The 12,681-nt window shown below is 41.8% G+C and overlaps 1 protein-coding gene across 1 annotated transcript in view; it reads left to right on the forward strand.

Moving 5' to 3' along the window:
* Positions 1–12,681, forward strand: part of GSAP (gamma-secretase activating protein) — a 48,233-nt gene that overhangs the window by 13,728 nt on the left and 21,824 nt on the right. The window contains exons 12-18 of the mRNA XM_080575324.1: positions 2,179–2,264; positions 6,791–6,868; positions 9,127–9,204; positions 9,681–9,773; positions 11,042–11,259; positions 11,565–11,634; positions 12,349–12,431. Coding sequence (XP_080431450.1) covers positions 2,179–2,264; positions 6,791–6,868; positions 9,127–9,204; positions 9,681–9,773; positions 11,042–11,259; positions 11,565–11,634; positions 12,349–12,431 — 706 coding nt within the window. The remainder of the gene's footprint in view (positions 1–2,178; positions 2,265–6,790; positions 6,869–9,126; positions 9,205–9,680; positions 9,774–11,041; positions 11,260–11,564; positions 11,635–12,348; positions 12,432–12,681) is intronic.

A 12,681-nucleotide genomic window follows, 5' to 3' on the forward strand; every position in this document is an offset into this window, starting at 1 on the left:
AAGGCTCCCTTAGGTTCCCTCTTAATTGAGGAAGAGCAGGATTTCGTAATTCATCCCATCCTCGTCTATCTACAGTTAGTTGAATTTGCGTTCCAAAAGGGCCTGTCAGATATCAGTAACTGTTCAGATATCAATATCAGTTCAGATATCAATAACTGAAGGTAGCTGAGTAGCATCCTACCCAGAATGGGGTGCTCAGAATGTCTCAGCGCTATGCAGAATGCTCAGTACAGTGCTACTGCACGTGCAGGTTGCCCTAAATGGGCAATATATACTCTTGCTGTTAGTACTGAAAAAAATCCAACTCTTCTAAGAGCTTCAATATTTTTTTTTTTCCAAAATTCTTACGGAAACCTCGGGTGAATCTCACTACAGGAGAATAATCCTTCTGGGAAGGGCAGGGGGTAGCCAAACCAACCAACCAAAAACCCCCAACCCCAAAAACCAAACAAACCAATCCAAACTAGACTGACTAGAATTATCTGTTGTATGTTCTGCATGGGAAAACTAGGACTTGTAGATTTTGAAGATATGAAGATGTGAATAATGAAGCTGCGCCACAGGTGGTTCAGGATGGATGTTAGGAAAAGGTGCTTCACCCAGAGGGTGCTCAGGCACTGGGACAGGCTCCCCAGGGAAGTGCTCACAGCACAAAGCCTGCTGGAGTTCAAGAAGCCTTTGGGTAACACTCTCAGACGTGATTTTTGAGTAGGCCTATGTAGAGACAGGAGTTTGTAGAATCACAGAGTGGTTTGGGTTGGAAGGGACCTTAAAGATCACCCAGTTCCAACCCCCTGCCATGGGCAGGGACACCTCCCACCAGCCCAGGCTGCCCAAAGCCCCGTCCAGCCTGGCCTTGAACACCTCCAGGGATGGGGCAGCCACAGCTTCTCTGGGCAGCCTGTGCTAGGGCCTCACCACCCTCACAGTAAAGAACTTCTTCTAAATGTCTAATTTAAATCTACTCTTTTTTAGTTTAAAGCCATTCCCCCTTGTCCTATCCCTACACCCCCTCACAAAGAGTCCCTCCCCTGTAAAGGGGAAAAGCCTACAGCTTTCCTGTAGGCTCCCTTTAGGTACTGGAAGGCTGCTCGAAGATCTCCCTCGAGCCTTTTCTCCAGGCTGAACAACCCCAGCTCCCTCAGCCTGTCTCTGTAGGAGAGGTGCTCCAGCCTTTGAGCATCCTTGTGGTCCTTCTGTGGACTCCCACTAACAGGTCCGTGTCCTGCTTGTGCTGGGGGCCCCAGAGCTGAATGCAGTCTCCAGGTGGGGTCTCAATACCAGAAGGGGACAATCCCCTCCCTCGCCCTGCTGGCCACGCTTCTGTTGATGCAGCCCAGGACACGGTTGGCTTTCTGGGCTGCAAGTGCGCATTGCTGGGTCATGTTGAGCTTCTCATCCACCAACACCCCCAGGTCCTTCCCCACAGGGCTGCTCTCAATCCATTCTCCACCCAGCCTGTGTTTGTGCTTGGGATTGCCCCAACACAGGTGCAGGACCTTGCCCTTGGCCTTGTTGAACCTCATGAGGTAGCACAGGCCCACCTCTGCGGCCTGTCCAGGTCCCTCTGGATGACATTCCTTCCCCCCAGTGTGTTGTGTTGGACTTCATGATCCTTGTGGGTCTTTTCCAACTTGGTATGTTCTGTTATTCTGTGAAGAAAAAACATTAAAGCACAACCAACATGAGACAGAAAAAGAATATAATTTCATCACACATTCCACGTGTGATTTTTTTTCCCTTTCCTTTTCAAGTACTTCCACTGGAATCAGTGCGCCTGCTTGCAGACTTAAATGTAGCTTTACAGACACAAGAATGGTTCAGAAGGCACAGCCACAGAGTTCACAGGCACAATGAGTGACTGGATTTCCGATGCTTGTTCAGAACTCACTTGCGCTTCAAAGTTGGAGTGGTTGGGTTATGCTGCAATAAGTGCATATGAAATCAGGCAGTTGTAATAAAAATTGTTGGTTTCTGGTAACAGTGCAGCCTTGCGATTCTTATATCTAACAGAATTGAGCTGATTGCTTAAAGCCTGATTTCACTTGCATTAGAGAACATTTCATTATAATTCATTTGGTATGTTTGTATTACGTTGTGACTGTTATGGTCTTTGTGTTGTGATGAGTCACAGTGGATGAAGAACTGATTTATTTAATGAACTTTATTTGCTTATAGACTAGTGAATTTTGGATATGACGACTGCCAAGACCAAGATGTTACATCCAAATCTTTGAATCTTCAGGTTTTTACAAGTAAAGCAGGTAATGAATAAATACAAATGTTGTCATATTACTATGTTCTCCACATGTAATTATCATACAGTGTAATCATAATTGATTACTAAGAATTTCTTCACAATACATTATAAATATTTATTTTTTGTATGTGTGAGACTTCTTTATTCCTTTAGAGTATACTTGACAGATAACTGAGGGAGAAGGCAAATGTACACAGCTTTTTTGTTGTTCAGTTTGTTTACCCTCTGAAAGCTGCGTAGCAAGTTAAGCCGAAGACTACTTTGGGTTTTACATATTGACACTAAGACAGTGACTTAGAAATTTTCTGGTAGGTCAGCTCCAAAGAACCGATATAGTGCATCCATGCAGCGAAACGGTTCTGATTAAGCACGCTGCAGCATTTTCTTGTAGTTTCAGAGCGGGGGCGATCCCAAAGCTTGGTTGTGTGTTACGTTAGAGCAATTTAATGTTAAAGCTGACCAAAAATATGTTTGAAAGTAAACGCAAGGAAGGTGTTGGTGAGGTCTGTTGGCCCGGGTGTCTGGCATAGCTTATAATTATGTTACAGAGTGCATGTGCATAAATGGAGCATCTGCATTACAGATTGCAAGAGCTTCACATAAATGTCAGTATGTGATAGTTAGCTGGTCTAAGTATGTGATACCTGGTGTGTACTGAGTATGTGAAACTTAGTGGTTTAATATGTTGGTATGTTCCTTAAACCTTTAGGATTTAGGTTTTAACCTGCGTTCTAATGCATCTTAGAGCTTTTTTTTTGGTTAAAAACCAGCCTCAAGAGATACCTGTTCATCACAGACGCTTGCAGTTTCAACTTACAGAACGTACAGCCAAGCAGAGATGGTATCTGGTTAACCTTTGAATAGTCTACAGAGTTGTATAGAGGTGTGATGTGTCACAGTAGTGGCTTTACATCTCACTTTTTAAGGATGCTTTTATGCACATGGGTGAGTTGCTGAGCTGTTTGCCAGTTGCCTTGAAGTGACCATGAAGGCAAGTCAAGTGAAATAGTTTCCTTATATGGATTTTTTTCTTACCAAGGCGGACGGTACACTTAAAGATTAGAGGGAAGGAACTAGAAGCAAGAGAAAACCAAGTTTCCGTCTAGCAAATATAGATTAGGTTAGTTTTACTCTGTTAGCAAGACTGAGTATTTTTATGTCTAAGTATTTTTATGTCTATGCCTGTCTAAGAATGGAAAAAGTTATTGATTCATATACATGCTTCCTTTTAAAGCTACGCTTTGCTAGGGTTTGCTTAGAGTCAGTCACCTCCTTTTAGACAAGGATGAAATTCAGTCTTCCATCAAGTCTATTGTTTGATTACCCTGAAATAAAATGTTATTTTCAATCTGGCAACGCAGTATTTAAATTCTGTGTGGAACCTCTCACATGTTGTACATTGTGCTTAATGTAAATCTCATAATTTGACAATTACACTTACAAAGTTACTTTATTGTATGTGGCTCTTCACTAGTTGTTTTTTGAAACTGAGGATGACATTGCACAGTTCATTTGGAGTAACTGCAGTTCAGAACAAACACTTTTGGCAGTGAGACCATATGTAGTTGAAGGATGGTGTGGGTAATTGAACTGAAATTCCCTCTTGTCTTTCTTGCTCAAGGTGATTTACAAGAGTAAACTGCATTCTCCTTCAGGCACAGACTATGCCTTCTGTGGAACTGCTAGCATGCTTCAACTATCAGTGCTGATATTCCTGTTTGTATCATTTAGATATCACTGGCAAAGAATAATTGGCATAACTTCTAAATGGAATATTCCACGCAACTTCCCATTTAATGAAACTATTATTGGCTACTGCCAATCTGAACTCTGAATGAAATCACTCTTTATTTCTCAAACTGCTGCAGCAGAAGAAAAGTAGCCCTGTTCTTTACACTGGGCAAAACAAGACAAAAAGTCTCCAGATAAAAACTGCTGTGTACTTCTGGATTAGCTTAGATCAAGTAGATCTAGTCTCAGAATTAACTTGGTATGCTCAGAATTCAGTAGTTCTTTAAACAATACTTGGCTGTTGTGTTTTCTAACACTTTAGAAGTTAAATTTACTTGGTGTTCCAAAAAAAAAAATGCAGGTAGTAAAATGAAGTAAACACTGCGTTACTCTTACCTAACTTTAGCTGCCTAAAAGCTAAGCATCTGGACTCTAATTATGGAGAGAGAGGCATCTCCAGGGGATGGTTGCCTCTATCCATATTTTATCATTTGCTTTGTTTGGGTGGCTGAGGTTAGCTGAGGCAAGTCATTCCCAAGCCAATACACCTAAACAAAGTGCACTAGAGTCCTGTGTCATATTTGAACTGTGGTGTTCAGATGCCATGTTGAGAAACTCTTACAGCCTTACATCTTAAGGTTCTGCATGAACAGAAACCAGGAATTTGAAGTTAAGGTTCCTACAGAAAACTTCCCATCTCCGTGTGTATTTCATAGGAGACTCTTAGAGTTTTGGGGGTGTGATGTTAATATATGAAGCGGCAGAACTGTAGTTGTTGTTTTCCTAATGTTGCTGAATGTAGTAACTCCTCACGGCTACCCTGTGTGAGTAGAACTTTACTTTTAGATGCTGTTTTTTTTCTTTGTTGTGGTTGAGATCTTTTTTTTTCCCTGTTATTTCTGTAAAGATAAGAGTCTGTCCAAATATATCTTCGTGTGAGTTTTCTCACATTATGGCATTTAGCTTCAGCTCGCCCTGCTTGCAAAGGATTTTGAAATGGATGGGTTTGGTCATGCAAAGGCAGAAAGCTTTTACCATATAGGTGCAATAGAACGATAAGCTTTCCCTGAATCAACACAACCCAGCTCTGATTTGCAGAGAGCACTGGTGAGGATAAGAAGGGAATTTGTCTTGCATTGCCAGTCTCTGGCTGCACTAATGGGACTGCCGAGGCAGTCTCAGATGGAACCTTGCTTGGACAGATGAAAACGTGTGCGTCTCGCATCAGCAACTGTGTTAACAAAGCACCATTTGATATTTTCTATTGCTTGTAGTTCGGCTTATGAACATTTGGACCAGGATCCTGGTGTTGAATATGTACGTCCCAGTAATAGTTCCCTGTAGCCACTGTCGTGATCAGCTTGCCTGTACACCCAGCGGCACTTCAGCCTGAACAAATTGACTTGCACTCACTTGCATGCTGCACAATTTACAGAGCAGTGTATGCAGTAGCCTCCTGCATTCACGAAAGACATTTGTAGTGTTGGAAGGGAGCTTTTGGGAATGAAACAGCATTGTGGGTTGCTGGAGCTTCTCCAGTCTTCCTCACGAGTCCTGATGCTGCTACTTTAAAAATTATGCATGCTCTGACAGATGCCAAGTGCTCTGGCAGCGTGCCCTGTCTGTTGTCTAAACGACTTAAATATCCAAGCAAAACTGTATCGAGCTTCCCAACACGATTCAGTCTGCTAAGGATGAGCAGAAGAAAATGACACCTCAGGAGAAAGTTTTTACCTTCCCCACAAGTGTGGAGTGCCTCAGCCAGGTCTGTGTCATGGCCATGGTACAGCTCTGTGGTCTGAAGTACTAGGCATGTAACCAAGTAAAATACCTTGGTAACTGTGTTTTTGTGTTTGTGCTTTTGATGTGCCTTTTTCTTAATCCCTCATATATATATATATATATATATATATATATATATAAATATAGACCTTTCTTTTCTTTTTAGTAGAACATTTGTTTACTTTTTTTTCCTTCTTAAGTGATAAACTTTCAGCAAAGGTAAAAGGTGAACAGTTATAGGCGTAGCCCATCTTTCCCAACTGTATTGGGATAATGTGGTTTGGGAGCTGTTTCTAGCATGGAGGCCAAAGCAGCTTGCCCCAGAGCCTTGGAGTTAGCGGATTGAAGTTTTTGTTAAGAGACGTAGGGAGGGCAAACACCCAATGGAGTCAAAGCAGTCTGTCAGTCTGACAGAGTTAATGTGGATGGGGCAGGGGGAACCATTCCTACACAGAGCATCTTGGCTGTAATAAACTTGTGACAAGGACTGACTTCTGTCCTAAAAAAGGAATTACAGCTCTTCGGGCTGGAAAAAGGGAGAAGCGACTGTCATTTCTAGCTCTAGTAGCATATCGTGCTGCTGCCAATATGAAATTATTATTTAGAAAGCAAACAAACCATGTTTGTTGTTCCATGAGTATTTGATAGTCCCTTAACAGAAAATATCTAGAGATTGAAACAGACTGAAGAGAGAGAGGCTTGATCAGTTTTCTGGCTGCAAGAATAGTTTCTTCTGGGAAAAGCTAAAAATGTACTTCTTCAAGGAACAACAACTGGTCATGTCAGAACTCACAGCTCCATTGTGCCACGCTGTCTCCTCTGGTCTCCCTTACTCTGTGTTTCCCTAGGTAAATGATGGTTGGAGGTGCATAGTCTATATTTCTGTAACCTCTACCTTTTTTGAGAGGTGGTTATTGGTAGTTTCTAATTTGAAACAGCCTTGCTTTGGTTTTGTGCATTGTAAAGGTGTTGTAAGTATTCAAATGGACCAATCAATTTTCTTTTTTCTCTCTTTAGGAGGCTTGTGCGTGTGTTGTAGTCTAGCCTCTGATATTCCTGATGAAATAACATACTCCATATATTTTTTACATAAAGGTAAGATTAACCTGTTGTGCTGACTTTATTTTGGAGAACGTCACTTTGCTGAAGGAGTTGCAGAATACTTTGCAAAACAAATAACTACCGAAGCCTGCAGACAATAAACTACTGTCGCTGGTGTTCTAAAGATAGCAGCTGCATTTGTCTGCAGACTCATCTTTCCTGCTGTAGACTTCCTGCCTGATGCTGAATTAATAGCTTCAAACCAGTGACTTCATGAGTGGCTATTAGTCGGGCCTCTTATTTCTAGCCAGGCTTTCTGACACGCTGAGCGCAAACAACATCAATGAAATCTGTGGGAGCCGCAGGTGTGTTGTACTTATGCCATAAGGCATTTGTATGGGAAATTGAGCCAACAGCTCTTCGCGTGAATGTCTGTTCAGAGTCCCAGTTCAACGTGTCATTTTCACAGCGAGAGGTGCAACACCCACAGACTTAAGAATGGTAGCTGCGTAAGTGGTGCTCTAGCTCTGAATTTTAAGTTATTTTTTTCTTGAAAGTAATAAAGAACATTATTTAACAATATTTTATTCTGATCAGAGGAAACCTTCTGATTAGCAAGATCTTTCCTCATTTGATGTATGGAAGAGAGGTGAATTATTTCTCAAGTGAGAAGCTGCACAGTGTGGAGAACCTGTGTTGAAGCGAACAACAAGCTTCTGTTTTACTTGAAGTCTTTGTTTTCGTGTGTCAGGAAAATTTTCATGTGTCAGTTGCACTAATGGTACTTTGCTGCTGGAACATTGTGGGGTTGGGCTAACTGCATTTTTTGGCTTGAAGGCATTAACAATTTTGGAAAAGTCCATTTTGTTTTGTGGCAGCACTCTGCAATGTGCTGATCTGCAGGGGAGGGTTGGCTTCCCCAGATGTTCTTGATGTGTAGCTGAAGGAGGGGGGTTGCGTGGCTTGGAGCCAACCGTGCCCTTGTACATCCGCTTCTGTACCAAGAAAAGAGTGAGGATAAATCTGGTGACACTAACCAGCTGCATCTGAAGGATGCATCTTCAAGGAATGGAGTTGCTTGGGGCAGAGCTGTTTGTGGATTCACCTAAGATTCACCAGTTGTGGGAGAGAATTATAAGACTGGTCCTGAGGTATTGCATAGAAGCAGCAGGGTATCAGGAGTGTAAGCTGCATTTTAGAGACATAAGGACTGTGCTGCAGCGTCTCTGTGCTCAGAAGGAATCTTCCCCTTAAAGGAGGTCCTAGCAGTTTCTTGCTGTGACATAAACACAAACATGATGATGCCACAGGTGTGGTCTGCAGTGCTGCTATTAGTTTGCACGTGTGCTCAGGTTGGCAAGTAACAGAACAGGGTGGTGAAGTATGCTGATTCATTTAAAGAAAACTTCAGTCAGTATCTTATGTGAAAAACTATTTATTTTTTTTAGGTATTCCTTCATCTGTTGTGTTGCTATTGATCTTGGAGGTCTCACTTTTTCTTTTTTGCAGCAGAGGGAAAGCACATATCTCTGCTAGGGTCAGGAATCGAAGTGCTGTCCCTCTGCATGAGTGGCATGGCTCATGATCTACGTTTTTCCTTGGTGGTTCTGCAAACTGGGGGCCTATTTTATCTTGAATTTTCATGCAGGATTAAGCAGCATCCTGATCGTGACACCATTCAGCCTTTAGGATGTGGCAGCATGGAGAATCGGTCATTTTCTTCCTAGCTATTTTCATCTCAAGCTTTTCTGAGAGATTGAGGAGAGTGAAGGGATCTGTGTCATTCTTAGTGGGTGCCAGAGGAGGTTTGGTGCGAGCCGAGAATAAAACAACAGTTGTGCTGGTGCAAAGCCATGCAAGCACAGTGAGTCTAAAATTAGCATAGGTTGAACAAATCTGAAGTGAACCATAGCAAGAGGGCGTGCAGATGAACAAACTGGAAATTTTCTAAATCAATTGAAAGACCACCAAAATGTGAGGTACAGGTACGTAAAGGATTTGTTTTTTTGGGGGGTAGGTATTTTTGTACAGGTTTGCTCTCAGTTGGAATGCTTCTTTAAACGTGAACATAGACTGCGCAGTGCATGGCCAATTTCCTCACTCTAAAGAACCGCGTTGTGTGGGTGCAGGTCTACTAAGTATGCAGCAACTCTGTGCAGTATGAAGTAAATCCATCTGTGCAGACAAGCCCATAAAGCAGTCTTAAAATATCACTGTTTGGGTATATTGGCACTGCTGAATTTTCTAGCTATAAAGTTATACTTGGCTTATAACAGATGGATTTATTTTTTTAATATATTATGTTTCCCTAGGTTATAGCAAAACTTTTACGGTTTCTCTAGAAAGAACAGAATCTCATCAATTGAAGGAAGTGGCCTTTTTGAATCTTGGTAAGTTAGTCATGTTGTTTCCCTGTGTGCCTGCCACTCTCTGTCCCCAGCAGGGAGACAAAGGTCTAACCCTTTTCTAGGAGGAAAGGATTTTTTTTTCTTGGCTTTAAGTAGTTAAGCTATTTTGCCACACTTTTTTTTTTTTTTCCTTGCTTAATTTTTATATTTGGCATTTGATATTGCAATACCTCACTGTTAGTAAGCAACTTCCTCTGAAATTGACTCAGCTTCTGCTCTGGAGATCAGCTGCTGAGTTCTTGAGTGTCTCAAGCCTCTTGAAACCTGGAAGCCCAAATGTGTTGCTAGTATTTCCTGTGTTAATACAACAGCAGCTTTTAATTAACTCCTTTTATATTTCCTAGATATAATCAATTCCATCAAAGAGAAGTGGGCTAAGATGGGAATCATGTGAAACAGCCTCTTAAAGCAAATAAATGAGCAAGTGCTAAATTGACCACTGTTATTTCTTTAAATAGATTACTATGTTGCTGCTTATTTGCCTGGCCAGTTCCTGCACCTCCTGAATATTCAGCATCCTGACCTACTGTGCTATAGTTTATTTCTGACAGGTATAGTAAGACTGCTACATGAAATGATTTTATTGTTATAGTGGCAAATTGTTTAAATCTTTTAATGGGGAAGTTGCGTTTTGTCAACATTTCCTTTATTGCATAGTGCTCTGAAAAAGTGGGACTGAAAAATAAAAGCAACATTTCTTCTACTTTCCATTTAAAAAAGTTTCTGAAATGACACTTCAAACTTGATCTGTTATGTACTTCTTGCTTGTTATGAAGTGCACCTTTTGCTGAATTTGAAATTCTTTGCTTTAGTTTCATAGTTCCCCTTCACCCATCTTTGCACATGCTTCTCAGTCCTCTGCCGTTCTCGAATTTCACATGGAGATGTAAATTTGATTTTACATTTCCTTCCTCCAATTGAGTTGCTCTAAATGTGTGTGTTTGGAGGGTGTGGGGAAAGGAAATCTGTATTTCCTTCACCTGATCAGGCTGATGCAATTTGATTTAGTCTCATCTGAGAGGCACATTATTTCATTTCCAATAAACATGTCTTTATGGGAAGTGGGTTATTTTTGGAAATGAAGGGCCTTTGTTTGAAAACAGAAATCCATTCTTCTAATTGGTGAAGGAAAGGTAAATAATGGGGACTGGTGCAGGGGCATCACATGGGGCTAATATCTGTTTTAAATATCTAATTAAAAACTCTTTTGCTAGAGAGGAGTGGAAAGCATTGCTGTTACATGCTGAGCCTGATCCCTCTTATGCAAAGGATCTGTAATCCCGCTTTAATAGTAGTGTGGTGGTGAACCTTAGCACTAGTGTAAATAAAGTGGTTTTGACCTGATGGCTCAATCAGTAACCATAGAGCAGACCCTTCCTCTTCTGGCCACTGGGAGAGATGGTGAGTGGTCTGCCAGTACACGGTTGTATCATGGTGCTCAATGCGGGCAACTCTGAACCGTACCAATGCTCTCAGGTGCCAGTTCTATTGTTGTATCCCTGTTACTAGCCTTGTGCCCTTCTCTGTTCTGTCCTTTGTACCCTGATTCATCACATTACTGCACTGTGAGCCTCAAATCTGTATGCCTGTTCTGACTCAGCAGTAGGGAAAGAGGATTAGATGTGGACTGAACTCCTGATTTACTTCCTTGAGCCAGCCAGCACCATTCCACCTCCTGGTCAGCATAATACCAGGGCAGCTAGTACAAGTGGCAGACTGCTCCTTACTGCTGGGGGACCCGGGAGTCTTGAGAGAAGTACTGGTAGCAGACAAATTTTATATTTTTATTCCTTTTTCTTCTCAATCCTGTGCTCTTCAGGTGAGGATGCAAGAATTGACACGCTGCAGAACTGCTCCATCCGGTCCCCACTCATGTCAACAGTCTTGGATGGCTGCGTAGGGAGAATGTATGCAGTGAGCATCAGTGACAGTGCCTTATTACGGTTCCTGCAGAAAAGCAAACGAGACAGCGAGAGGTTGGCAGCTCTACATTGTGCTCTTCTGTGTGTCAGAAGTACAGCTGACTTGGAAATGAAGGTGGGAAAAGAACCTTCTCTGAGTTCTTTCAGTGAATGATGTCTCGTACAGAACAGAGTCAGGGCATGATATAAGTCAAAGAAGAAAAAATTTGATCCACGTGTACTTTTGGTAGTGCCAAGAGGCAGCTGGGGTGCCCAAGGTCCTTTATTGGTGAAAGCTGTCCTGAAAACATTTATATCTGCATCACCACTTTGTGCAAAGTGTTTGATCTGAAACTAAGGTTTCTACAGTTCATTTCAAGTCCCTTACGTATCTCTGTTTAAGCGTGTGTTGTGACAAATCCCTCTGTTTCCATTTGACAGATTATTTGGTGGATTTCTGAGAACCTGTCAACGTGTCATTCTTTTGACCCCATTCAGGAATTTATCATCGGTAGGTATTTCTTTTCCTGCATACTAAATTTTCTGACATAACCTAATTATGACTTAAGGAGAAGCCACAACATCACAAACTGATTCTCTTCTTTTCCAGTTTTTAAACTGTGATCTGTGTTCACTGAGCTGCGTATTGTGGTGTTAGAGACAAATTTAGTAATTTAGAAGATATATAGAACCTCTCAAAATCAGAATGGTATCAGAATTTTCAAATGCGTTTTTCTGTCTAGTGGGACAAATAGATTTATCATTATTTGAGGTCACTGGAGATCAGATTCTCCATCTGCCTCCTGTCTTTGATAGCTGGGATGTAAATAACTGGGATCGGAGAGGAGGAACAAATCTCTTCCAGCCCAGCCCAAGCCATTTTTTCAGAAGGATTTGGCATATCAGGACATTCTCCTGTAATAGCTGACTCCTCGGCATAGCCAGTGCGTGCACTGTGCGCCCGGAGCCTCCATACAAAGGACCCCTGCAGTGCTGAGCTGTAGCCAAGCAGCTGACCCGGCCCTGCAGCCATCTGGACTTCCCTTCCTCCTTTTGTGCAGAAAATGGGACCAGTTCCACCATGGAGGAAGCTGTTTCAGAGACAGCAGCAGGATTTGTCCCTAAACAAGTGTTGCATAGATAAGGAACTGCCTGTGAAGCCTGTTCTTGATAACTGATGGTTTATACAGTCACATCTTTCTGAATCTTTTTGCGTTGTGTTCAGCCTCCCTGTATTCCCGAATGTGTTCAGAAACGCACAACCTGGATAAGCTTTTGCCCTACACATCACTGCTGGACTGGATTGGGGTAAGATAACAGCTGGTACTTTAATAGCTAGAGGAAGTTTTTTTTTTCTGCTTTAATAAAACCTTTAATTATATACATCCTTAGACGTGGTCTAAATCCACATCTGTGCTTTATGCACGTTTTATTTTGTTAAGTCTTAACCCTCGTGGTGTTTTCCATGAGTCCTATATTTTGTCAATAGATAACAACATTTATAAAATGAGAAGAGCTACTGTAATGGAATGGATGATTAGACTTCCCAATTTTCTAA

This window comes from Anser brachyrhynchus (assembly GCF_964034855.1).
Source record: "Anser brachyrhynchus genome assembly, chromosome: 1".
NCBI classification, from domain to species: domain Eukaryota; kingdom Metazoa; phylum Chordata; class Aves; order Anseriformes; family Anatidae; genus Anser; species Anser brachyrhynchus.